Source organism: Gavialis gangeticus, unplaced genomic scaffold (genome assembly GCF_001723915.1).
Source record: "Gavialis gangeticus isolate Ggan-Ray unplaced genomic scaffold, GavGan_comp1, whole genome shotgun sequence".
NCBI lineage: Eukaryota > Metazoa > Chordata > Crocodylia > Gavialidae > Gavialis > Gavialis gangeticus.
This window is the reverse complement of record NW_017729031.1, coordinates 86,560,263-86,586,598: the sequence shown is the minus strand read 5'-3', so window position 1 is coordinate 86,586,598 and position 26,336 is coordinate 86,560,263. Positions and strand designations below refer to the sequence as shown.

Below are 26,336 nucleotides of genomic sequence, written 5' to 3'. Positions count from 1 at the left end.
TTAGCCCTCCCTCCCTGAGGACAGGGGATCCAGGTGATGGAGAAGTGAATTTTAAATACTGGTTTTGCTTTGTAAAACCATGCAGAGCATGGCTCAGTAAGACTGTCAAGGAGCAATAGGAGTAAAGTGGTGGCTAGAAGATAGTACTGGGAAGCACTCTTGAGGTCCTATCCTGGTAGCTCTCTGGCTTTGGCTAAGACTCTTCTCTTGTGCCTGTATCACTGGAATGTCACGAGAATGAGTTGGTGCTTGTAAAGTGTTTGGGCTGGGATTTTTCAGGTGTTCATCAGCAATTTGTGATTCTCAGGGCCCTGCTACATGTTCAAATTAAAACTAGATAGAAATGAGCTATAGAGTTGTTGCACCTTTTCAAGTACTAACTTTATAGCTGGTTGCCTCTTTTTATAGTTGAATAATCATTTTTTATCGTATGATAATTAGTTTACACATATGACTAATCTAAATTTATTGTTCAATTAACCAGTAAATTGTATAATATATGTTACATGTAGCAGGGTTCTCAGTGAATCATTAGTCAAAGTAGGAACACAAACCAGTGAGGTTTGGTTGGAACAAAAAACTGTTCATGGTGCCAAGATCATGTGAATATTTAGTGCAGATACAGGAACTTCAGCCTTGGAGCTCTTCCTTTTTTTTTTCTGAATACAAATTCATGTAACATCTTATACCATAAAACATCGTGGTTGATTCACATTTTGTGAGTACCAAAGTAGAAACAACCCTTAGAAGTCAGATGCAGGATGGGAGGGTTTATGAATATGAATTCAGAATTCAGTATTCACTTGAAGTGTGCTCTTTGGAAACCTGATGGAAAACCAGATGAAATCACCAGAAATGGTCCTATTAACTCCAATCAACTTGACTCAAGCCCTGCTTTATCGTTCTTGACAAAATGCTCATTTAATAGCATATTCAATTAAAAGGGATGCAGCCGGTGTCCTGTTCTTTCCCAGCAGGAGTTTAGGCAACTGCTGCCAAAGTCTCAGTTGAAGCGTGAGGTTGAGTAACATGTTTTGTGCAATCATGTTGGTTATGTCTTCACTGCAGACATGGCCCCATCCAGCAAGGGGAAAGTTGCCCCACTACAAAACTCTTCTGGCACCAGGCTCATGTAACTGCATCTCAAGTGATCCTGTACTAACAAATCCATGCATCACACCCTGACTTCATTTATAGGTGCGCTTTCTTTTTCTTTCTCTCTCTCTCTCTCTCGCCTATGCTACTGCTGCTGTTGTTGCAGCTCTACTGCAGACAAGAGAGCATAATACTTTGTGTAAATAATTTCCAAGTGGAATTGCTCCTTACTAATGCACTGAGTTCTGAAGGCAAAAGCAAACAGCATTTGGCAGCAAGAACTCTAAATGTGAAAGTCATTAAGGAATTCAGTTCACAAATGACAAAGTGATTCATACCCAAATGACTTCTCTGCCTCTCTGTTTCTTTCCTGTCCACTGAACATAAAAATTGCATTTGAGATCCATTTACCTAGAGGATGTGTTTTACTTCCTCCCACTCAAAATTTTGTCAGCTTCTAGCCAACCAGAAGCATGGGAGAAGAATTGTGGATGGCCTGTCTGTTCAAATCTTGTAGAAGTACAGAAGAAATGGAGTGTGCGAATATGGGGTTCAAATGCAGTGCAGAAGAAGCAAGGTTTTACATAAAGTTCAGGCCAGGTGAAACTGTGGGATAGGGTTGAACTAACAATGCCCCTGGTTCTAGGTTCAAAGTAACTGTTGGTTAAAATGGGTAGTGATATTTTTTTAACGCTTTTTATCTAGAAAGGGGCATTTCCAGGTATCTTCAATTAAACTTGTCACATAGCCCTAGTACAGACATTCACCAGCCCCCCGAGGTATTAAGTTTTGGTCCCACCACACTGCACCCGTCTGCTCTTTACTTCCCCTGGTGTAAGTAGTTTGCAGCCCTGTCATTCTTTTCTCTCTGTGTGCCACAGGCCTATTTGTTGCATTTGGTTAATGTGGGTCTAGGCCCACCACAAACATCTATAAACCCCCCTTAAAAAGGGAGGTTGCTGAGAATGCAGAAACTGATTGCTTGGGACAAATAAAGAAAACAGGAACAGGAGCAAGGGTTACAGGCTCAAAACAAGGGATCCAGAGGGGGACACTGAGCCGAGCACACCAGCCAGCACCCACTGCCCCCTGAATAAATCGAGGGAGCCTGTGGATGCTGACCAATGAAACTGCTGGGAGATGTGAGTGGAGGAGTGACACTCTCCTGGGTTCCCTCTAGTTGCAGCCTCCTTCCTGGTCTTGTAGATGGCCAGGTTGGCCAGAGCCAGAAGGAGGTTGACAGGGAGTTCCAGGGCTTGGTGGGGCCACAGATAGGGGATACATAACAAAAGGTGTGGGGAGAAGTGCAGTGAGGAGGAGACCTATGTGACACAGGATACTGGGCAAGATGGACCCATGCTCTGGCCCTATAAATGGCAGTTCTTATGTTCTCTCAGGCATGCTCCCAAGACTCAGATGCTCAGTCCAAGATGTGGGATCTTGGAGCACAACTGTTCTAGGACCTCAGAAATAGTGTTAACCCCAGACCAAACTCCTGTGTAGTTTAAGCATACCTTTTCCCAGCACTGCAAACTTGTGGACACTCCAGGTTTATGATGCAGCTCTTTGGAAATGCATGAAAGCTGAAACAAACAGACACCAAAACAGAGGAAGGATTCCAGAAGTTGGTTTTTACTCTATTCTACAACATACATAGATGCTGACAAAACAATAACCAGCTTTTTGCATTTTCCTGCCTCAATTTCCTTATATATTCTTTGGGCCTACATTGTGCTCCTCGAGGGAGTTCAGGGTTTTTCTGCACATGGTTTCTCTCCAAATTCTGGCATCGCTCCCTGTGAAGTCACTTTCCTTCTTCCTTGGCTGGTCTATAAAGCCCCCTTGCTATAAAATTGTACTCCAAAATGTATTAGCAGGACATAGGAGTGCTATGGAAGGGGACTCATGGATTAATGACACTTCGCCTCCCCAGCTGAAGTGCCTTCAGTCTAACACTGCTCGTCACTCACGTAGTCACACGCATCAGGAAGCAGGAGGATTGCATAATTTGGTCTTCCCATCTCATTCCAGGCGTGCTACAGCAGGCTGTGGCAGCTTCACTTGTTCCTCAGAGTACCAGCCTCTTAGTCTTGATGTGTAATATGAAAGTCCTTGTTCAGGCATTGACATCACTAGATCAGAGCAAAGAGCTTTTGCCACTTTTCCCACTTAATGCTTGCTCTCAAAAGTAGGCAAGCTGAGGAAATGGCCCAATGTCTTAGAGGCAAAAAAAATCCTGCAATAATCAACCTGCGCTGACTGTTCAGCAACACAGAAGTTTGAAATCAGATAGTACTGATCTCCCCAGTAGTTGCGGAGGCCATTTGTGGCTGCGACCATGGTAACCCGAGGACTGCCTACCTAGGCAAAAGAGAACAGCCTGCATCTACCTAGCAGGGGTTAGAGTGTGTAGACCTTGTAACAGATGATGCCTGACTGTGAGGTTGAGTCACACTGTGAATTTTTTCAGGTTTACATGACTGCTGGGAAGACATACGGGCTGGAGAAAATGCTGAGGGACGTAGAGGAACGTGCCCATCACAGTGGAACCACTGATTCTGAATTGTCTGAGCTGGAGGACAAAGTGGCATCAGCAGCTGCACAGGTGCAGCATGCAGAGAGCGAGGTAATAGCTCTTGTCTGGAGACACATCTCATTGACTCAACAGAGATAGCAAACAATCTTAAAATGGCATTCTGTTGGGATCATGAAAAATAGCTGATCCACTGAGGCCGAGCTACTCAGTGCCTTGCCTTTGAATATTTCCTGGTTCCCAGTGACCTTAGTAAAAACACAAACCCTGAAAGAGTGTTTCCTTTACGTTGTCATGCTGCCCACCTGCTCACCTGTATGTGCATGCTTGTATACTTGGGAAATTACATACGTTTTTTTTTCTCTCTGAGGTGTCGGATATAGAGACTCGGATTGCAGCACTGAGTGCCGCTGGGATGACTCTTAAGCCAATGGAAAAAGCAAAGAAGAAGTCAAGTATGCCAGTGAGTTTCTGGTTGCAGAGGATGTATGGTATAAGGACCCAGCTTGCAGCTATGCTTGTTCTGCTGTGCTCCAGAGATGTTAAAGCCAGAGAGGACCCATATGATCATTACCTCATCTGATCCTATAAGTAACCCAGACCCAAAAACCTCTCCCACTAACTTTAACCCAAGTACTGTGGACCAGAAAGGGCTATCTGGAAAGCATTTTGAAACAGTCTTTTTCTCTCATCTAACACTTTGCCCATAAGACTCAAGCTTCTCCTTTCTTGAATCTAATTGCCAGGTTTCACAAAATGAAAATACCTAGTTGGTTGCTTGGGGCAGGTGAATTTTTCACTTCAGTAAAGAGCTTTTCCTCCCTGAATTACAAAGCATCTTAAAGAAGTGATTTGGTATCATTATCCCTGCTGAGGCACAGGAAGTTGTAGTGATTTGGTCCCCTTCAAACAAGGATACAAACTTCCCCATACACTGTAGATCAAACAGTTACATTGGACAAGCAGCACAGGTATTTGCAGAGTCCTGGCCTGCTCTTTTTTGTGAATGCCACCCTCTCCATATCTCTAAGGAATAGATATACTGTTCTCTCTCTGTTTCCTCTATGTTTGCCTTCTGTATGGGAGAAATGCCAACCGGCCTCTTCCATTTCCCCCCTTCATCTTATAAAGAAGATATTTATCTGACAATATGTGTCATTTCAGTATTCCAGCCATTTAAATTGGGATACCTTGGCCACCTTCTGAGAATCAGTCCATGCAGGGTGGTAGAAATCCATATTTTTAAAAGATATTGTAGGTTTTTGCTGTTGTTTGTATTACAATAATGCCTAGAGCCCTCACTTAAGATCAAGGCTTCCCTGCGGTAGTTGCTGTATATATGCATAGAAAGAAATAGGTTCTGCCTTACAGACCTCATATAGTAGTTTAAATAGACAAGACAAATGGAGGGAGGCCAGACGGAGGTGTAGTGACTTGCCCAAGGTCAGCCAGCTGGGTACTAGAAATCAACCCCTGGTTCCTGAGTCCTCCTTCAGCGTGCTATCTACTAGATCAGCTGCCTCACCACTCTGAGCCTTGACAAACTGCTTAAGAAGCTCGGGAGTTTCCTTCATTGGAAGTTTGCAAGGAGAGGCTGGAGAGACATCTGTCTGGGATGGTTTAGAAACTGTAAATAGTGCAGAGGCTTGGATTAGATGATTCTAGAGATCCCTGTCACCCCTATGATTCTAAGTCACTATAAACTCACAGCTTGCTCAGAATCATCTTGGAGGTTGTACCAGCATGGAGCACCAGTGCTGCAAATGTCCCAGATGCTCTAGTCAGCCCACAGGCATCAGAATCTATGTATTTTGCACTGAAGAAATCATAGAAATCTTTGTCATTTCTTCTGTCTCTAGGTGTTTACTCTTCATTCTCCCAGGCATGGAAATAGTCAAGAGGGTCAAAATATGAACTCGCCATCTATAACATCACCAAATGATGTCAAAGTGAGTATTTGGGTAGTCCGCTCTAGAAAGATATGGCAAGCCTTTATCCTCTCAGTTGCCCCTTTAAACATAATCTAAACTTTTGCTGACCTCTGCTCTCTGAGTCTTCAGAGACCTGTGTGAAATGGATATAGGAATTTGACCCAATTCCTAGTGGGTACATGTCCACATCGCATGTTCATTGCCATCAATAATTGGCGACTGTTGTTGGCAGTCTAGGCAGAAAGACCAGCAAGCCACTTCCATTGTGCATAGAGAAGGTCTGATTTAGCAGTCCATTCCCAGTTACTGAAACGTGTACCTAGGTGCGCTGCTAAACAGGGATCAATTTATGCAATTGTGGAATTAGGGAAAAATTGATTCTGGCAATCTGGGCCAGAGAAATGTCAGTGAAAAGGAGTTGACACCATTGATAGAGGAAATCCCAGGTTACATCCATACTCTGGTCAGGAGGTGCAAGTGTATAGCATGTGCAGACATGCCCAACCTAGTTTTAACCTAACTAGTTGCAGTACCAATAGCAGGAGACCTGTGGCAGCACAGATTTCAGCTACTGTGTGAAACTCCAGGGTCCCCGGCAAGACTTATAGTCTTGCCTCGATATTTTTGATATGGTGGCTGCACAACTATCAGTACCAGAGCTAGCTAAATCAAAGCTAACACAAGTATGTCTTCATGTGCTGAAGTTGCATCTTCTGATGTACCCCTTAAATGTGGATGTGCCATCAGATTGCCTAGAGCCGTGAGTTTGGTAACTTATATGAGTGCTAAGTTATTTTCATTATGAATTTGCTCTAATGCATGCTGCCCTTTGGACAATGCAGGCTTCTGTATGGTTCCCACCTTTCTAATTATCCATCTGGCTGTCAAAAACACCATCTACCACAAGTGAAGACAATACCAGCAGACAGTACCAACCGGGATACAACGCTACAGCCTTACAGTTAGTCCAAAGAAGGATGAGAGAGCTGTCTTTCAAATGGGATTTTGCTATTTAAAAGGATTAAACATTTTTTTTCTTTTCATCTTCTGTTTTTATCATGAACTAGCCAATTGCCCATCAAGAATGACAGGGGGAGGAGAGGGGCAGGGGACTGGGATGGAGTGCCACCACCTAATGCCCCATGCTACTGCTGTTCTGCCTCTTGCAGGGAGCGGGGTGGGGGAGCCAAGGTCAGCAGCGCCAGTCCTTTGGTCCTGTCCTTGGCACGGCTTCGGAATCATGGCTCACGCTTGGAGCGCTCTAATTGGCTGTTTCCGTCAGCCAATCAGAGTGCAAATAAAGCACTACAGACAGACTTCGTTTTTTATAATATTAGAATTGTGGGAGCAGGAAGCTAATGAAAGTGGACTTCCTGCCAGTGCATGCTCAGCCGGCCTCTTTCATCCTGAGTGGATGTATTGTGAAGGGTTTGACATTAGTATTTTTCTTAAACACAGTGAAAAAGGTTAACTTTAAGTCTATCTACCACCCTCATTATATAGCATAAAGGGTTTGGCCACACCAACTGGCAACAAGTCCTTCTTTTTCTGTTATAGGTAATGTCCATGCCACAGGTATTACAGAAGAAATTTAACAGCTCTTTTGAAACTGCAGGTAAGACTTGTGTGCTCTATCTGTGCCCAGGGAAGTGGTCAAGGCAGTATCATAGCTTGCAGAAGATAATGTCCCATACTTGTAGTCATAGATCACCTCTCTCCTGCCCTCATCTATTAAGTTCAAGAAGGGATCTCATACAGCGAGGGCAGTGGCAGGGTTTTAGGCAAGGGTTCTGTAGCATCTGAGAGACAGAGGTTTCATTCACGTCACTAATAGATTCTGTGTACAAAAACGAAAGGTGCTGCCTCCAGGCCAGGGAGCCAGGGAACAAAGTCTCCATCAGCAGCCAAGCTGAGTCTGAGACCAGATTTTAATTCTCTCATATACCAGCATACATGTCATTGTGATGAAAGGTCCCTATCTCATAGACTGATCATAAGGAAATCCAGGACACTGCCTCCCTCCCCACCCCTCACCCTATGCTCTTACAAGGCAGCAGGAGCGGGGCAGTGTGGCGGGAAGGTGGCAGTGCCTGCCCACCCACCTACGAGGTGCTCCACACCACTCCAAGTCCTAGCCAGACTGTGCCCTTCTCCCCTGCATTTATGGGACCCTCATTATAATTCTCAACAGCTGGCTAGGACCGACCTCTGAAATCTGGGACTGTCCCAATTAAACTGGGACATATGGTCACCCTGCTGTCTCACCAGTCTAAGGCCAGGCCTGTCTGAGCAGGGTCCTAATTTCCCTCATAGCCCTAATGAAATGCACATTGCTGAAATGCTCCCACCTCTTTTCATCCTCAGTATTTGCCACTCATCTCATATTCTTGATACAAGTCCACTTTTCAGTTGTTACCTTGCCACTTCTGGCCCATTATAATTCTGATCTGTCTAGGAGCCATCACCTAGCCCTGTGCAGCCTACACTACGTTACTGCAGCTAAAAGAATTTCGAAGAGAATGAAAACCTGGAAGTTAACAGCAGTGGCCATACAATGATGAAGTCCTGGACAGTGTTACATCCAACAGCCTTTGGCTAAAACCATTAGGAAATTACTTTTCTATTTCTTTCTTATCTTGATTTGTAAGCCCACAGGAGGAACTGAAGAAAAAACTGCTTTCCTTGGAGATAATAATGAATAGGAAAGAGAGAAGTAATCATTTAATGCAGAAAATGAATTACAGTTGCCTTCCTCCAATTAAAAACGAATGGCAAGGCCTGTTTCCTGAGTTCTGCTGACAGTGAGGTCCCTTGTCTTTGTTTCTGAGGAAGAGTCATCTGCTCTTCCCCTTAAAGGCAGCAAGATAAGCAGGGCTCTTCACCCCGAGCTTGCAGATAAAGTGATGGTGAAGTCAAAAGGACGTCAGGGTGTGTGTCTAATCCCTCCATCCACTCTGTATCTCGCCATATCTCCTTGCCATTCTTCCCACAGGGCAATGACATGCAAGCTCGCTCAGGGGGGAAGTGGAGATTAGGAAAATTGGAAATAGGCCGAAGAGAATGGAAGATTATTTAGTGGTTGAGAAGGTTGCCCCTGTAACCCTGACACGTCAGGCTTGATAGTGATGTCAGGATCACACAGCAGGAGTTGGGTATACCAAGGGTATACCAAGGAAGTTTCCAGAACATGCCATACCATTCAGTGCAGAGAGTTCAATAAGTGGAGTTAAACAGGGCTGTTTCATGTGGCTCCTCTAAGCTGCTTTGAAAATTAATAATAATAATTAATGTGCCTTTTTGTGGATAGAGGCCCCTGGGCTGGGACAATCCACCTTCCAGACACAATGTGTGTTACACCATTAGAATGGGACAAACACAGCCTTGGTTTTAAGCAGCTCAGTCTCTTTAGAAGTCAGTGCAATGGGACCTGCTTCCATCAGGGCTCACTTTGGCCCTTTTTGTCCCTTTAACAACGAACTGGAATAATTAATCCATGCGTGCTGTCAATTATCCCCCCTGCCTCCAGACTAGGGGCTACACCCCTGGACCATGTCGAAGCTCTGATGGGTCCACAGACTCTTAAGATGCCCTAACTGTAGCAGAAGATTTTCTATTACTTGGATTCCTCCACAGCCCTTCAGTGCAGGGACCAGAACAGATCTGCGTGGGTGACATGCCTGGAGCACACTGCTCCCATGGCCCCTTCACTCCTCCAATGCACTGAGCACAGCTCCTTTCCCCTTTCCCAGAGATATTTGCAAATTCAGCTGGCATCAGACACATGTAAGGCCATTAAGACTCAATGCCATGCATGCTTTGATTCAGGGAGGAGGAATCACAAATGCAGCATGTTGTCCAGTGCTTCAAGTATATGAAGCAAGCCCCTATTTTCATACTGTTAAATTTTTTGCGCAGAATGTTGTTTCACATTTTTTCCTCATAGATCTTAAAAGAAAAACCCTTGATTACTTGAATGTATTATGAGATTAAGGGCAGGAAAAGGGTTTTGTAGAGATAGCTGGCCAGGCCTATATGCATTACTTTTTTGTGTCCTGTCTGCTTAGCTCAGTACCATAGCAAGGGGAGGGTGGGGAAAGGGGACGACCGCCCTGGGTGCTGAAGCGAAGGGGTGCCAACAGGCACTGTCCAGCCGGGACAGGGAATGGGACATAGCTGTGAGCAGCCCCTCCAGGGGGACATGGGACGTGGGGGGCGGGGGGAGGTGGCTCCAGCTGCTGTGTGCACTCCTGGGCAAGCATGGCGGGTGTGTGCCCCCCAGGTCTGTATGCAGAGTGAGGGCAGGCTGCCACTGCAGGCTTGCCCCAGGCGCCAAACCTCCTTGCTACAGTATGGGTGTCGCTGGACGGTTCATACAAGTAGCCTCACTTGTGAACTAGTCCAGCTGCAAAAGAACAGGCTGCATTCGATTCCACTGCCAGCATTAACAGTATTACCCATTGCACAGTGGCCCCAGAGTATTTAATGATGAGGCAGACCCCAGCTCGCCTTTTAGTCAGCACGTTGAGCTTGCAGTCACAGTTGCAGTGGCCTTAGTTTTTCCTTTATACCAGACATTTTAAGTGGTTCTGGACTGAAATAGTGCTTTTGTTGACTTCAGTGATAACCACAACCTTGCCACATGACAGGATCACAAACAGAAGAAAGTTGTGGACAAATGCAAAGGGGAGAAAAATCTCCATTTATAAAATTTTTGAACAGAAGTCTGAAAGTGACAAAGTTTGAGTTTTATGGGCCCGTACACTGCATTGACACCTGAGTAAATTGGATTGAAATGATTACTAGATCACAATATAAGCATTTTATGAAACTTTGCCTTGGCTGCAAATGGCTGTATGAGCAGCCAGGTAAAAGAGGGCCTATGCATCCAGGATAATCCTTCTGTAAAGCCCACCAGTGGGGCACGTCACGTGTGCAGTGTTGCCATTTCAGGAATCTGTTTTGATTAAAGTATTAAGCCAGTCTCAAGATATGGAGACATCCTCCTGACTTGCTATAGCATCTGTGAAGCTACTGCTTACATTCTTCTCTCATCATTTTTAAGGAAGGCTCATGCTGTGTTTCTAAATAGCAAAGTAGGGAAGTATAGAAGTATAATACAGGAATCACTACTAGAATAATGAGTATTTAGGTGCTGGTTCTTTGCAGCCTAATGAACTGGCAGTCTATTTGTTTGAATTGTTAGCCCATTCATGAAATGTACAGAATGAATTGTGAATGAGGGTACTAGAAGAATGGGTAGCTTAGTATTTGAAGCCTCTGACAGGTACAGAATAATAACTGGTTTGCATGCTAATGTTTGTCTTTAATACAAAGGGTCTAATTCTTTGATTTTATCCCATTGTAAATTGGAAGCCATTGGAATTATACTAGTGGAAAACTGCTGTAAGTAAGAAGTAGTCTAACAAAGCTATTTCTAAAAATCTGTGTATTTGTCCAGTCATCTAATTATGAAATAGGGCTATATTGCCAGTCTAAGTCATTTTATCTTGTGTTTTTGGTTTTTTTGAAGGTGATGAATCTTTTGATAGACAGTCCTTTTACCGGGGCTCTTTGACACAAAGAAACCCCAATGCGAGGAGCAGGAGAGCAGAACGCATCTTTGCGGTAAATTTCCAGAAGCTACCTTATTACCTGGATAAAACTATTTAGAGGGGATCAGTCCGCAAAATAATGAATCAGAGTAGGGCTCTGATTTTCTGTTCTTTCTGGCCTGCATTCAGTCTGGGATTTGAGGGGGCATGGTAAAAAAGTGCCAACAGGTCTGCTCCACAGTGGGAGATGAATGGGTCCCACTGAAGCACCCTGTTTTTCTCCTTTTTGCCTAAGATTCTACCTATCCTGGGGGCTTAAAGGTGGTATTAGGCTCTAAAGGGTTTGTACATTTAATCAAATAAACTCATTAGGAAGAAAGCTGCAACATTGATTGTTAAATTAGACATAGCAGCAAAAGATGAGTTGTGTTAATTGAATTATGCCCTCTGATCAGAAAACTGGGAGTAGGAAGAATCTGAGAAGTGCCTTTCAACAGCCCAGCTGTTAAATACTCAGCTTGCTGAATTCACTTTGAGTAAACAATGTTTCTTCACAAGGGTTGTTGACAAATGGACTTGCTAAGGAATACCTATGTTACTTTTAAATTCATACCATACCTTAATTGAAATTAACTTTCAAGTATAGCTAAGTCCTCTTACAATATGGTGCCCAAAATGGGAAACTCTACCAATTATTTTATCCCTCTAAATATTGGCATGGTGCCTGTGAGTCAGTCAAGTCAATGAATACACAGATGGGAATAGGTCTCTACAATACTGAAATCTGTGAGAGGTCAATAGAGCCCAGAGAATACCACCCGTGCTTCTCAGATTCATTCTGCCCACCCTCAGCATGGCACACGTAACATGGGCATGCCAAGCTTAGAGCTAACCCTGTGATAGATAGCCAAGTAAGCAGACTGTTCCAGAGGCATTGTGGGAGCACATGAGTTGATCTACAGTGGGTACATGCTCTACTAAAGTGGTGCTGGCAACTTCATCTGCCATCCTGGTGAAAGCTGTAATCAGGGCAACTCACTCATGAGTTGAGATTGTATGATGAGGGGAAAAGTCAAATGCATCTTGTAAACAGGAAGTAAATCCATATGCTCAGGCAGCCTTGCATGTTACATCATGGATCTCTAACATTTTCATTTCCCTGTTTTGGTGTTTGACAGAAGCCAGTGATGACCCATCGACCCTGAGAAAGGCAGATGCTCCCTACCCTGATGTTTTACTAATGCTGCAAGACCTCAGCTCAAAGCTTCACCTTTATTTCCTTAATGCTTGCTTTTCCTTCTACTGCTCCCTTACCTGAAATGCCAGATGAAGGGAAGAAGCACTCCTGCACAGTGGGGAATCCTGTTCAGTTGTGTTTACAGAGCTCAGAGTTTCAGCCTCACTGCAAGAGAATGTGGGTCCAATTCTGAGTAAGACACCAACTGATTATTAACTGGCAAGTCTTCTGGGCTACAGAAGCTGGCAAAGCAGGCCCAAGAAGTGCACCATGTGCCCCACTATCTCCTTTAAGAAGTTTTGATAGCTGTGACCCACAGACATTTGTTTGAACGTTTGGCTTGAAGAAACATTGTCAAGGTTGGTAAATGTGGGCCAAGTATGTGCCTGATCCATGCCTGATGGCTTCACAGAAGGAAAGAATTTGTCAGTGAGTTTTCACTCTAATATTGCTTTTCTATTGAGATGGTTCAGTGAATGGAACCATATGCATTAAAGTGTTTTGCAGTGAATTTAAGCTGCATAGTTCCCATTGTCTTCAATGGGAATCACATGGCTAAAAAGTTGATTTGCAAATGTCCAGCATATTTGCAAAAGTCACGCAATCCATGTTCTATCCATCTTTTCCCTGTGGGTATGTACTGTGCAGTGACAGAGACAGGAGTTGATTGTGTATGAAGTGTGTCTTGACTTACCAGTGCAATCCTTTGCTGAATATAACTACTTGAGGCCCACCTATAAAATACAGACTGCAGAAAAGTTTATGACTTCTGGCAACTTGCAAACCAGCAGGATGGGAAAAGGGGTGATGTTGAGGTAAAGAATATATTCAGTGACTATTAATTCTGTTAGCCAGGTACGTGAGTTACCTGCTCAACTATGATGCACCATGAAATAAAAGGGTTAGCAGTAGGTCCTAGACCTAGATTTGGTGCTGAGTCACTTTGGACGAGTCATCTTCTCTGTGCTTGATTTTTCCCCCACTAGTAAAATAGGTGATTTATCATGCTGACTTAACCCGGTAAAGTGCTTCAGTATGTAAATATAAAGCATTATTATCAACACTAAATAAAAAGGCCCCATAGAGGGATTATGCAGCTTTTTTTCCTCACTAGGAAAGCAGAGACAAGAAGGGTAACTGGGCTTCAATATTTTTGCTTAAAGAAGTGACCACTCAAGCTCCCATTTCACTCAAGTCCCATTAAAATCCATAGTATTGAAGCACTTTGCTTAAGGAGACTTCTCAAAATTAGGGTCCAAGTTGCCAGGCAAGTACAGGCCCTTAGGTAGTCTGTGTTGGATCTGACATCTTTTGGGAAAAGTAACTGTCACAAAACAGTTTAGCCTAGACAAAAGCCAGGCAAAATGGCAGGCAGTGCCTTAGCCTCCTTACCCCTCCATCTGGAACATGAAATTCATTCCTGTCTTTGAGTTTAATTTGCCTTCATCCAATAACGCCATTGGTCTCAAGTGTTTGTACAGCACCCTTCCCCTAACTTATAGGTGCAATTTGCTCTTGCTATCTTGTTACTTCCAAGAGAGATTTGTCAAAAGACTTCTCTCTACATTTTCTAACCTGATCTTTTGGTGCACAGTCTTACCCTTGTGAAGGGGAAGTTCTGGTTGGATGAACTAGTCTTTCCCTCCACAACATAAAATCTAGATAGTGTCACCTGAAGCTGAAGCAAAAGCAGTAGAGGCCAAACCAACTGATGTAAGAAAAGAATTCTCCCACAGCAGCTCAAACAGGAGGGCTTGAGGCCATCCCAGTATTTTAAAATAAAATAATTAAAGAAAAAGCATGTGAATCCTCAGATTAGTCACACATTACTGTATGAGAGTTTGGTTGTGATTTGGGAGTCCCTAAACATATATAAATGTTCCATGGTCACCTCGGAAGGTGGTCATGTAAAGAGCAGAAAACAGTAGGAAGTGTTCTTTTTGTAAGAAATTCTGCAATTTTAAAATATTTTGGTCCAAAATGTAACCAATTAAAAATTAAATTTCTGTAAATTGAAATTCTGAAAAATACTTATTTCCAGTCAATTATTTCATTAAAAATAAATACTTTTGTTTTGATTTTGCCCTTTAAAACTTGTTTAAAAATGTCTTTCTTTAAAGTAAACAGATGGTTTTTATTTCAAAATGTCTATTTGAAAGAAAACATCTAAATGTTCCACTCTAAAAGTGTAAAAAATAAGAAACTTTGATATTATCAGAACACTTCATTGGGGGGAGTGGAGAAGAGAGAAAACAAAACTCTGTCAAAATGGGCATATTTTCTAATGCATTTTAATTTCACCAAAAATGGCACTTTTCAGTAAGTGGCAAGGATCTCTTAGGAAGATATCTTTTATTGGATCAACTGTGTAGTTAGGATGGAGTTAGACAAGCTTTTGAATGCCACGCAATCTTCTTCAGGTCTGACCAGAAAAGGCCAGGCACAGCATAATAAAGAACAGTTGTGGCCACTTGTTTTGGTCCAGCATATTTATTTTCCTGGGTGTGGTAGCTGAAATGACTTCAGATGACTTTGTACCTCCTGCATCATTGTAATACAATTCACATAGAAGACATGTCTGATCTCAAGTTCCCATTTAAAGTCCATAGTAGCCAATTCCATTCTTACTAATACAACTTAAGCTGAGATATGATTTCTCAAAAAGATGGTCTCTGACTAAGCTATTGTTCCATTTAATCAGTATAGGCCACTTAAAATTATTACACCTAGATGCATAGAAACTAACTTTCAGTCAGCTGGACCGTTGCAACTTCCTGCAATAAAATTAAATTGCCTGTTGCATATATTTCACAAGTGAGCTGCCTTTAGGCATTAACATAGTGGTCCAGAACCTCATGTGGTATAAGATAGCTCCACTGAAGTCATAGAGTGATGTAGATTTATACCAAGTGAGGATCTAGCCACACTGTAGTACAAATGTACCCTTTGCAATACCTGTTTTCACCCTTAGTCCAGTACTAGTCAATCAGAATCCTAACCCCATGGAGAAGTCCTCATGACAGACCTCAAAAATGTAAAATAAGGCATTGCTTAAACTGTAGTTACCCAAGCATTTTAACTTTCATCCTCTTCTGTTTCTATATAAATATATGGCCTAAATCATTCAATAAAACTGATTTTGTGTTGAGATTCAAACATCCATTTTGCACAGCATCTGATTTTCTTCCTCTCAGTTCACTTTCCTCGCTTTAACCAGGCAATGCAAATGCATCCAATGAAAAAACTGAAAAGTACAGGAAATGAAGCTGTGTCTGAAGTTTGGGAGATGTGGTAGGATAGGGAAATAAAACAGTAAGTTTGTTCCCCTCACAGTGATCACAAATGTATTTCGGAGCAGGAGAGCAGGGAAAGAAAGGAATAAGTTTGTTCCCCTTGCATTGATCATAAGCTTTTCCAGGAGAAGTACAATAAATGTGTTCAATTATACACAATGCTGTACAGTCCCATTTAGGATGTATCATGTTACCTATGTTCTTGCATATTATACCAATGCATCTCAGACCCCAGGCACTTACTGTAACATGAGAGCATTAGCACTTGTGATCACTTGATAAAACTAAATAGAATGAAGAAAATAGTTTCTAAAATACAAAAAAATGTAACAGGGACAAATGTTTTTATTTTAATGACCACACCTCTCCAAGGACCCAAGTAATCTCATTTGGATGCCGTGATCTAGTTAGGGATTAGCAGAACAGGCAGGTTTAGTCATAAATTCTGTTGTCTAAATTGATTATCTGTTCAAAATGGCAAGTTGTTAAGTCAATACAGAAATATATTAAAGGATTTCTTCATACAGAAACCAAGAGGGACTGTGGCTTGTTTGTTAATTTTCTGTTCTGCTTTGCAATCTGAATTATCTTCTTCAGAACACAAGTCTCATTTGTCCTTTGAAAAATCTTCCCCCAAAGCATGATTCATCTCCCAACAAAGCCAGTGGGAGCTCAGTACCATTGAACATCATATTCAAGTGCTTAAGTCTTACATGCCTAACCTTACAGGAGTAATTAGCCAACACTGCCCTCTTCTGAGACAATCTTAACAGAGAATGCAAAAGAGCTAACTGAGCAGCTCTGTGCCAGGGGCTGTATGCATGCCAATTATATCAAAGGTAGCTGACAGATGGACTAACTGGTGATTGTTGATCATTGTTCTTCCTTTTAAACAACCAATGCAAACTCTCTTCCATACCTACTGGCTGTGTTTTCAAGAGCCTGACCACTGTTCAGTGCAAAGCTGAGCCATGTTAGCTGCAAACAGGTAAGAAAACACCAGGAATATGACCAGATTAAGCATGCTGTCAGTCCCTTGGAATTGTTTTATTTTTTGACAAGTAGTAAATTTGCCAAAAATGGCCGTTTGGAAAGACCCATGGGAGGAAAAGATTTAAGAAGTCAAAATGACTCAATTGAACAGTTTTTAAATGAAGTAATGTATTTTAGTAGTGTTGGAGGGATGTTGTAGCTGTGATGGCCCTGGAATTATTTGAGAGGCAATGATTTTTGTGGGTGTTATCTATTGATGATACTGCCCCCAAATTTCTGCTGTACATAGGGTGCATCTACATGAGACACTTTACTGCATAGTAGCATAGTTTACTGTGCAGTAAGCATGCATGTCTATATGTGCACATGCTTAGTTTGCAGTAAACCTCGCTAATCACGAGTAAATTTGGTACCCACAAATGCAAGTAGCAAATTTACTTTCAATTACTAATGGTGCAGTAATGCTCATGTAGATGGCTGACCAGGAGCCAATCGGCTTCCAGTCAGCCAGCCACCAGGGGCAGGAGATTGCTCCCTGCTGCTGCGGTGGGCTGCACAATCACAACCCAGACAGGGACTATGTCTCCCTTCCCCAACAGCAGGGAGCTCCAAGCCCCCCACGCTGAGATTGCAGTCATGGGGCTGGCACTAGGAGATCTTATCTCCCAACCCAAGCTCTGCGGAGCTGGTGCTGGGAGCTCCCTGCTGACAGGGGGCTGGGGAGTCTGTTCCCCACCCAGCTCCACACTCATGGAGCTGAGAGGGGAACAAGCTCCCCAGCCTGTTCCCCACCCAGCTCCATGTTCACGGAGCTGAGCGGAGAACAAACTTCCCAGTCTCTGCCCCAGGATCATGGAGCAGGGGCTGGGAACTATCCTGGTCAGGAAGTGATCTAGGTTAGTGGTCTCCAAAGTGGGGTGCGCAAGACTATCCATTGGGGTGCGGGAAGAAAATATTAGAACTTCTATTTATATAGATAGGGGTGCACAATCAAAAAAGTTTGGAGACCACTGATCTAGATGATCAAAGCATGGGGCTTGGAAAGAGCTGCAAGGGTGGGGTAGGTCACTTTCCCCTGCCCCAATCCACCAGTGGAGCAGGTAGCAGTGAGCTAGCTTCTAGATGCCCCACCGGTGGGTCAGGGAAGGGGGCTGGGACCAGCCCCTCCACTGCAGCTCTTTCCAAGTCCCCTGCCCCCTGAGCTCCCTGCTGCCAGAGCAAGGGGATACTGTCCCCACCCCAGCAGCAGACAGCCCCCCAGGGCAGGGTGCAGTGTCCCAGCCTGGGCCAGGAGACAGCTGTCTCCTAGCCTGGTGTTCCCTATCAGCCCCAGCGAGAGCCTAGAGCTCCCCGCGCTGGTGGCAGAGACCCATTGCAGGGCCCCAGGAAGCAGGAGAAGTTTGCTGCCATTAGTATGCTTCCTACATGTGCAGATGCCTGCTCAGGAGCATTTGCTCATGAGTGGTTTACTTGCAAGTAAACTGCTTCCAGATCTAATGCACATGTAGACACACCCACAGATTACACTTTTCAAGCACGTCCTCTAGTGCAGCTGGAATCAAGACTACCTGTGTATAAGCACGTGTTTTCTATAGAGTCTGAGAGTCCTCTGCTTCCCACCATGCTCTGTTACTGGAAATTCCCAGGCAAGCCTCTTTTTCACCGCTGTTTCAAAGAAGCCAGATGCTCTGTAGGAGTGCACCACATCTGTCCATGAGGTAAGGACAGATTCTCCAGGACTACTTTTCTCTTGAAAGAAGACCACCTCAGCTTGGTAAGCCCTGGGGACACAGGAGAGCATTGACACCTTTTTTTCCAAGGCTTTGGACTCCAGTCCAAACAGAGAGGGAAAATCGATTGCATTTTTCTATTTCCCTGGGACAGTTCATTTTGGCATAGCAATCTGCTAACATAAAGCTGAGATTATAACCTGGCCCTTTGTCCATTTATGGGACCTTAGGTGAGCTCACAAGTAGTAAAACTAAAGGCTGAAACAAAGATATACCGTGCCACCTAATTTTAACAAGCCCAGCCTATAACAAATCTCTACATCTAATGATCCCAACAGCAGGATCCAATTTTTCACTAATATGATGCAGTACATTGACTAACCCTATTATAGCAAACATGAACTCTTAATGAACTTTTCTTTCGGTCCCTTGTGAGTTTATTATGATGAAGTTGTGATGTAAATGGCAAGTCAGTACAATCCTAACGAAAAACTGAATATCCCAGTTCAGCTGGTCTCTACCAGCATCTTCAATGCAGCAGAACGTTTTCCTCATGAAAACACTCACAATGCACTGACGTGTAGTTTTTTTAAGAGATTTTTTTCACCCACCTGTCAACTTCTGAAAAGGCTTTAAATTGGAAGAGCCCAATTCTGGGTGGTGATTTACTCTCCAAACCAGATTCTAAACAATTTCTATGTTTTTGTAAATGAAAAAGCTCAGATTTATTTCAACCCAAATGCATTAGAAATAATACTTTAAAGGAAAGGGGTGGAGGTTCTTATAAAATGACTCTCCAGTGTTACAATACCCTGAAATATAGGGGTCTGGAGTTTGTTATATTTGTCTAATCATATTGCAAAACCTCCCTGATGTGCTGAGAACTTGAATCCTCAACATCATAAATCTTCCTCTAGAGTTTTAAAAGAGGTATTTTATTTAAATTGGTAGGATAGGGACCATTGAAGGTCCTAAAACAGCCTTATTGTATTGGGAACATTGTGCTACAAGGACATATAAGGGCAGAAAATGGAATTGTATAGTTTTAACATTTATAACCAATTATTGGCCCCAAAGATTTGGCTTATTATCTTTGTCACATGCTTATTCTGTTGTGTCTACAATATTTATGCTTCTAAGAAGTCAGGTGAATTTAGGGAGTTGCTCTTCTAACTATTGAGGAGGGGTAATTTTGTTTATCTACTTTATGTTTAGGCCCCAGTCTTACCACTTGTAACATGGTAATGCACAGATGGTCTCAGTCAAGGTGCTGTTGAAATAAAAGAATATTTGTGCAGGTGTTGCAGTCTGCCAGAGCATTGCAAATCACAGGACTGAGGCCCAAGTTTGGGTTGCATATACTAGAGGAGCTGGTTTGTATCAAGGCAATTTATTCAACTGTAACTATACTGATATAGTTATTCTGACACAACCTCCTCATAAAAAAGAACAAACTGGGCACATCTACACATGCATTTATGTTGCATTAAACTTGCTGCACAGTAAGCGGGTTTACTGTGTCTCTACATCTGCAGCCACTAAAGTGCAGTAACACTGCATGTGGACTGACTTGCAACTAAAGTTAGTCCTAAGTCAGTCCACACACACAGTGTTACTGCGGAGTCTACACACACAGTAATTAATCAGGTGTGTATCTGATTCTGCCTGATGTAGGTATCAAATTTACACCCAAGTCAGCATAAGTTGCCATATTTACTGCACAGTACAAGTGTGCATGTGTAGGCACTGCCCGTACTATGCAGCAATTTTTGGTTACTGCGCAGTAATTTCGATTACTGCTCAGTAAATGTGCATGTGTAGATGCACCCACCAGAACCAAGACTTACACCTGTGTAATTTAATTCTATAGCATATATGCAGAAACTTATCAGTGGGATTCTTTGGAAATGTGTGCATAATATATGTGTGTGTGTGTGTGTGTGTGTGTGTGTGTGTGTGTGTGTGTGTGTGTGTGTGTGTGTGTGTGTGTGTGTGTGTGTGTGTCCATTGATGATTTACAGATGAGTACATTTTAGCATGAACTAATGTTACTAAAAAAGGTAGATTAGCATATTCCTAAATTATCTGATTTGTGTAAATGAAAAAAATATATAATTCTAAAGGAAAATAATTGCCATCATGAGTCATGAAAATCCCTTTCTTGATTTGATAAAAAATATGAATATAATGGGTCTTGGGGAGGGGAGGTGACATTAAAATGCCCTGGCTTTGTCCCGGGCTGCGTGTGTCTGTGACATCAGCACTAAGGCAAGGCATAAAAAAGGCAAACAGGAGATCTCCAGCTCGTGTGGAGTCCAGTGACTGGAGAAGGAAAGCAGCAGTGCACTCCAGACCTCCTGCTTGACACACAGTAAGTAGTTCAGCAGGTCTGTGTGTCATACACACGCACACCTCTGAGAAAAAGGCATCCTGCTGAAGAAAAGTGGGGAAAGAGAGAAATAGCCCAGAGGTAAACTGGAAAGAGTTTTAACTGCAAGCTTAATGCATTTGTTGGGATTGTTTTTCCATCCATTGTTAAGTTTTTTTGTGTGATGTTTTATCTTGGGGAAGTTGCTCTGTCCTTTCACGTAGTGACTCTTGCATGCTGTGGAGATGTGCCTATCTGAAGGTTTCTTTGTGTTTGTCACTGTTTCTGCATGTGCATATTTGTGTTCTATACATCATTGTGAGCACTGTTTAAATTTTAAGCAAACAACACTTTCCATAAAATGGGCAATAAAAAGCAGGTGTCTATACATGAAAGCCTACCCTCGGGTCTTATTTCTAAATGATTTTAAATTGCTTTTTCCCCATTACTGAGATGTAGCTGCTACAACCAAGTTGCTTTCCATGGCAAAAGAGGTATTTATGCTTGATTCAATATAAAGTGTCCAGTTTTCAGAAGTCCTAGGAAGTAAAATTGTGACTTTGAGTCTATAACATGTGCTATGTACATATTAAACAATCTCTCTCATCTCTTATAGGTTTTATATTCTCAGTTAACACCTGGTAGTAAAAGAAGTAAAAGCTAATTATACCTATTAAATTTCTAGCCTGTGGGTTCACATTCAGACATTAACCTCGTTGTTTAAGATGCATGAAGCTTGTGGTTGCATCCAGTTAAAATTAAGGGGAAAGCTGGATAAGAGTGAAATGATGATATGCACAATTCAGTTCATATAGACTTAGGGCCTTAATCACAAATTTTGGACCCAAAGTCAAACTTCTCCCAGTGGAGGGTCTATTTGACCCAGGAGGGTAGTGGTTTGGTTCAGGTCAGCATCTCACCTTTATGTCTTAGAGCACTCTCTTGCTTCTGTTGATGTCAGTATCAAAAAATGCCATTCTGTTAATCTACAAGGGAATAAATTGGAACTTTACGCATTTCTCCTAACCTGAGACATATTCTTCCTATTACAAATCAGGGAGATTTTAAGCCCAAGAAGCAAGAGTGCATAACACTCCATCCAGTGTAAAGTAACGTTTGAATATCATATGGAAAGTGCTTCCTTAGTTACTATACATGATTCATCTGGGAAAATAGTTTAAGTTGTAACCTCCCAAGCGCATGGATTTTACATGAATAATTTTCCCAGCACAATAGAGGCCATGATCTTGATTGGGGCTTCTGGGTGCTATAGTAAAAGTATTAATAATAATAATAATAATAATATACAAGTGCATATTTACTTGTGAGTGTGATGATTGTAAATAAAGTTCTTCACTTGCAAATGTATATGCTCAGTTAAATTTGTGGCTCAGTGGGGTGGTCATACTTGCTTCCCTGTCAGCTCTGGAAAAGGAGGCTAGAATCTGTCCCTTGCAGATCTGACAAACAGTGATTCGTAAGGGCACAATCTTTATTGCTGGCGATGATGGGAAAGGTAGGTAAGAGCACCTTTATTTCAGAGCTTGATTTTTCACTTCTAGCAGGGTGCATCCACATGTGTGCTTTATGGCAGAGTTGACTCATTAGCCCCACAGTAAAATGTCGCCATCTACACATGTGGCACTATTAGACCGCAGTAAATTAATTAACTCTGCTGTAATACAGTACTGTCTGGGGCAGGTACTAACCTACAGCAGAGTTATTTAATGTGCCGCAGCACACATGTAGATGGTTTTCATAGACTTCATAGACATTAGGGCTGGAAGGGACCTTGGAAGATCATCGAGTCCAGCCCCCTGCCCAAGGGGCAAGAAGTCAGCTGGGGTCATAGGATCCCAGCAAGATAAGCATCCAAATTTCTCTTGAAGGCATTCAATGTAGGTGCATGAACCTCCTCCAGTGTCAGGTTATTCCAGACCTTGGGGGTTCGGACAGTGAAGAAATTCTTCCTTATGTCCAGCCTGAAACGGTCTTGTAGTAGTTTATGACCATTCAACCTCGTCATCCCTTGGGGCACTCTGGTGAACAAATGTTCCCCCAGATACTGGTGGTCACCCCGATAAACTTATAGGTGGCCATCAGATCACCCCTGAGCCTGCACTTTTCCAAGCTAAAGAGCCCCATGGCTCTCAGCCTGTCATCGTAAGGTCTGTTTTCCTGACCTCTGATCATGCGCGTGGCTCTTCTCTGGACTCTCTCAAGCTTCTCCACATCCTTTTTGAATTGTGGGACCCAAAACTGGACACAATACTCCAGCTGTGGCCTCACCAAGGCCGAGTACAACAGGAGAATGATGTCTTAGGATTTGCTTGAGAAGCATCTATGGATGCAAGCCAGCGTTTTGCTTGCTTGGTGACTGGGGCCAGCTGGGATATAAAGGTGCTCCAGTGTGGGGCTGCCTGCTAGCTAGCTAGTCCTGCACTGGAGCCCCCTCATGCCCCAGTCAGCCCTTCTGCAGCACATTAGGCCATGGTGGAACAGCTCTGGGCTGGTAGGCTGACCCCCCATGCCCCCTGCCAGCTGGGGCTGCTCCACCCTGGTTCAACATGGCATGGTCCCGCACGCACATGTAAACATTGCACCTGGGAGCAATAACCTTCAGAGAAAAACTGTGCATTATCTAGCTATGGGAGGAGTTTATTCAGGTGCATTGATAGCGCATTTAGATGAGCCCACAGTTTGCTTTATAGGAAGCACCTGTTGACTTATTAACTGAGCAAATTTGATTAGGGTATCCAAAGAGGCAGAAGAAATGTCCTTTTCTCACAGTCCTATTAAGATGGAAAGCATGTTGCTTTAACATTAAACAGACACAGATGGAGTATCTGTGTTAATGAGAGGTCAAATAAATGGCCTTTGAGCACCACTGGTGAGCTACAGGATAGAATTGGGCAGGTCAACAATGCCCATTCTTCTGCTGATCTATATTACCATATTACCACCCAAACATTTATGACTTAGCAGGGCCGCCTGGTATGTGAGCAGGATGTGGACTGCTCAACCATAATGCTCCATAGAAGGATTCTTTTGCACCAAAGGAACGATCAAGTCGTCTTCTGCAGGCAATGGGAGTCTTTCTGCCCCTTTAACAGTTGCTGATTTATCAGAAGAAAGTACTGTCTCTGCCTATAACTGTTTTGCCTGAGGCCTTAACCTCCTTTTTATTAATGTTAAAGTGAAAGTGTTTCTAAAATGCTATCTCTAGTGTAATAGGGAAAGAATTAACAAAACATTAAGGCTTTCCACTGCAATCATAGCTTACAATGAACACTTAAACTTATATTGACTCCTCACATAGCAGGATTTCTTGGGCATTTATTTTCTGTGATGAAGACACGCATCTATTTCTGAAACATTTAGTGCTCAAGGGGACCGGTAACTTAATTGGAAAACAACAATGAAATGATAAAATAAATCAGGGAAGTTTTCAAAGCAATTATTTTCTTACGTCTTTCACTAAAGATGACAAAAAAGCTGGGAATTCACCCACAACTCCAAACAAAGCAAGGCAAGTTAAAAAAATAAGCTGTGGGGAAAATGATGACAGGAGTATTTTATTAATAGTTATTAATTTTTATGACTAGCATGTGAAACACCAAAGGAAAAGAATTAATGCTACTGGGAAATCATCACAAAGTTCATTACATTCTATTTTTATATCAGCTGAAACATTCTTTACTGGCAAAGTACCTTATTGGTGCCTCACAAATAAATTATATTAATTGCATGTTGGGAATGGGCCACATGCCCTGAGCCCAGCACCACCAGGAAACATATATCCTGTTAAATAAACTGTCCTAGTCATTAATACTTATTCAGAGTAGGCATTGGGCTTTATGGATACAAATATTTAATTTGAATAAAAACCCCTCAGAATTGTGCCAAATATGGGTGCTCCACAGAGATCACACTTACCAGCCTGTCAATTCTGTTAGACAACTCAGGACCTTCCTCACTACTCCCCATATAAAGCATATGAAATAAGCAAATACCCATGCCAAGATAGAGAAGTGTGACCACCATGCAACTGCTTTGTTTGCTCCAGATCTCACCCTACTAAGTCACAGTGCAGTAGGATATGCACAAAAAAGGAGGGTGAGTTTTTATCTTGAAAATGAAGCAGTTGGAAGCTTCCAACGTTTGTCTCATTTCAATATGACAAATGATGACTTTTTTCACTGAGAAAATAACTGGAGAAGTACTCATGAGAAGAAAGGAAACTACACAAAATGAAATGAAACAAAAAGAAAAGGCATTTTGTGTTGTTTTTTAATCTGCCAAACAATAACTTGGTGCCAGTTTCACCAGTGGTGCAATTTTGCACAGTTCTACCCTGTGCCTATCTGGTGCAATCACTCTGACCAGACTGGCATGAATGTCCCACAGGATGTTTCTCCATTTCCACTGTTGTGGAGGGTTGCACTGAGCCCAAAAGCAAAGAGTCTTGAGATGCTTCTGGTTGTATCTAGTGAGTGAATTTTGGGTTCTTTAGGCCAATTCTGTTCCTCTTCCAGTTGCATCCAGTCAGAATAGGGCTCCTTTGTGTTAGGTTCTGGACAAACACATAGCAAAATGTATAGCCCCTGCCCATGAGGAGGTCTGTGGCGCTATACAAAGTCTGTGGCTTTGCTGGCACCCAAAAGCTTGCAGAATAGGAGCCTAATGTATGCCACAAAATACTGACAGGATGCAGTAAGCAACTGAGTCAACATGGTAAGCAAAATAAGGGTCTATGGAGGCAAGACAACAGACAAGGTAGAGGGTATTGAATCTTCTTACTTTTCTAAATACATTGTAAGACAAACAAATGACCAAAATGCTGTAAGTGATGGTCACTGTCCATTACCAAGCCATTAGCAGTGGCCATTTCCTGAAAAATGTCACTGCATATAAACAAGCCTAGAGGAGGCAACTGAAAGTGGCAGGTAACTGCAAGTTGAGGACCACCTGGAGAAGGAATTTCCCTGTACAGGGGATTGTTGCACACAAAATGCTATGAAGGCAGATTACAGCAAAGACCATTGCCCAAGGTCCCTAGCTATATGGATCCCCAGTGGGCTAAGTTAGTGTAAGTTACTCTGAGGGCGCATCTACACGTGCAGTTAATGTGCCCAAATAAACCAGCCTTCATCCAGCCCACAGCAGGTCCCGCAATCCTGCCTCTCCCAGGCACCATTCGGTCGTGGAGCATCTTGCCACACAGCAAGGTGGGTGCAGCTCCACAGCTGGACTGCCTTTCTAGGCAGCCCAGGCAGTGCTGGCTCCTTCTGGCTGCCGCCACTACTGGCCCCAGCCCCGCAGTGCGTAACCCCAACCCAGCCTGCCTGCGCCTGCTCTGGACTTGCTTGTGCTGAGCAGCAGCGGTGGTCAGGTAAAAACTGTCATTCATAGAATCATAGAAGTAGGGTCAGAAGGGACCTTGAAGATAGTTTCATAGTTTCTAGGGTCGGAAGGGACCTGAGCAGATCATCTAGTCCGACCCCCTGCCATGGCAGGAAGAGCACTGGGGTCAAATGACCCCAGTAAGGTGGTCATCCAACCTCCTCTTAAAAACCCCCAGGGTGGGAGCCTGCACCACCTCAC

At 43.0% G+C, this 26,336-nt stretch overlaps 3 protein-coding genes across 11 annotated transcripts in view; 2 read left to right on the top strand and 1 right to left on the bottom strand.

The window, feature by feature from the left end:
* The window catches only part of MLPH (melanophilin), a 107,551-nt gene extending 91,380 nt beyond the window's left edge, over positions 1-16,171 (top strand). For all 8 annotated transcript variants that reach the window (XM_019523339.1, XM_019523341.1, XM_019523338.1 and 5 more), the window contains 6 exons: positions 3,566-3,721; positions 3,999-4,091; positions 5,488-5,577; positions 7,117-7,174; positions 11,090-11,184; positions 12,290-16,171. In XM_019523339.1, coding sequence (XP_019378884.1) covers positions 3,566-3,721; positions 3,999-4,091; positions 5,488-5,577; positions 7,117-7,174; positions 11,090-11,184; positions 12,290-12,316 — 519 coding nt within the window. In that variant the 3' untranslated portion in view covers positions 12,317-16,171. The remainder of the gene's footprint in view (positions 1-3,565; positions 3,722-3,998; positions 4,092-5,487; positions 5,578-7,116; positions 7,175-11,089; positions 11,185-12,289) is intronic.
* The window catches only part of RAB17 (RAB17, member RAS oncogene family), a 64,011-nt gene that overhangs the window by 7,495 nt on the left and 30,180 nt on the right, over positions 1-26,336 (bottom strand). The window lies entirely within an intron of this gene.
* PRLH (prolactin releasing hormone) overlaps positions 20,562-26,336 on the top strand; it is a 9,944-nt gene continuing 4,169 nt past the window's right edge. Inside the window, exon 1 of one of the 2 annotated variants that reach the window (XM_019523342.1) lies at positions 20,562-20,735. The gene's annotated coding sequence lies outside the window, so the exon portion shown is untranslated. The other variant, XM_019523343.1, reaches the window with a different exon arrangement.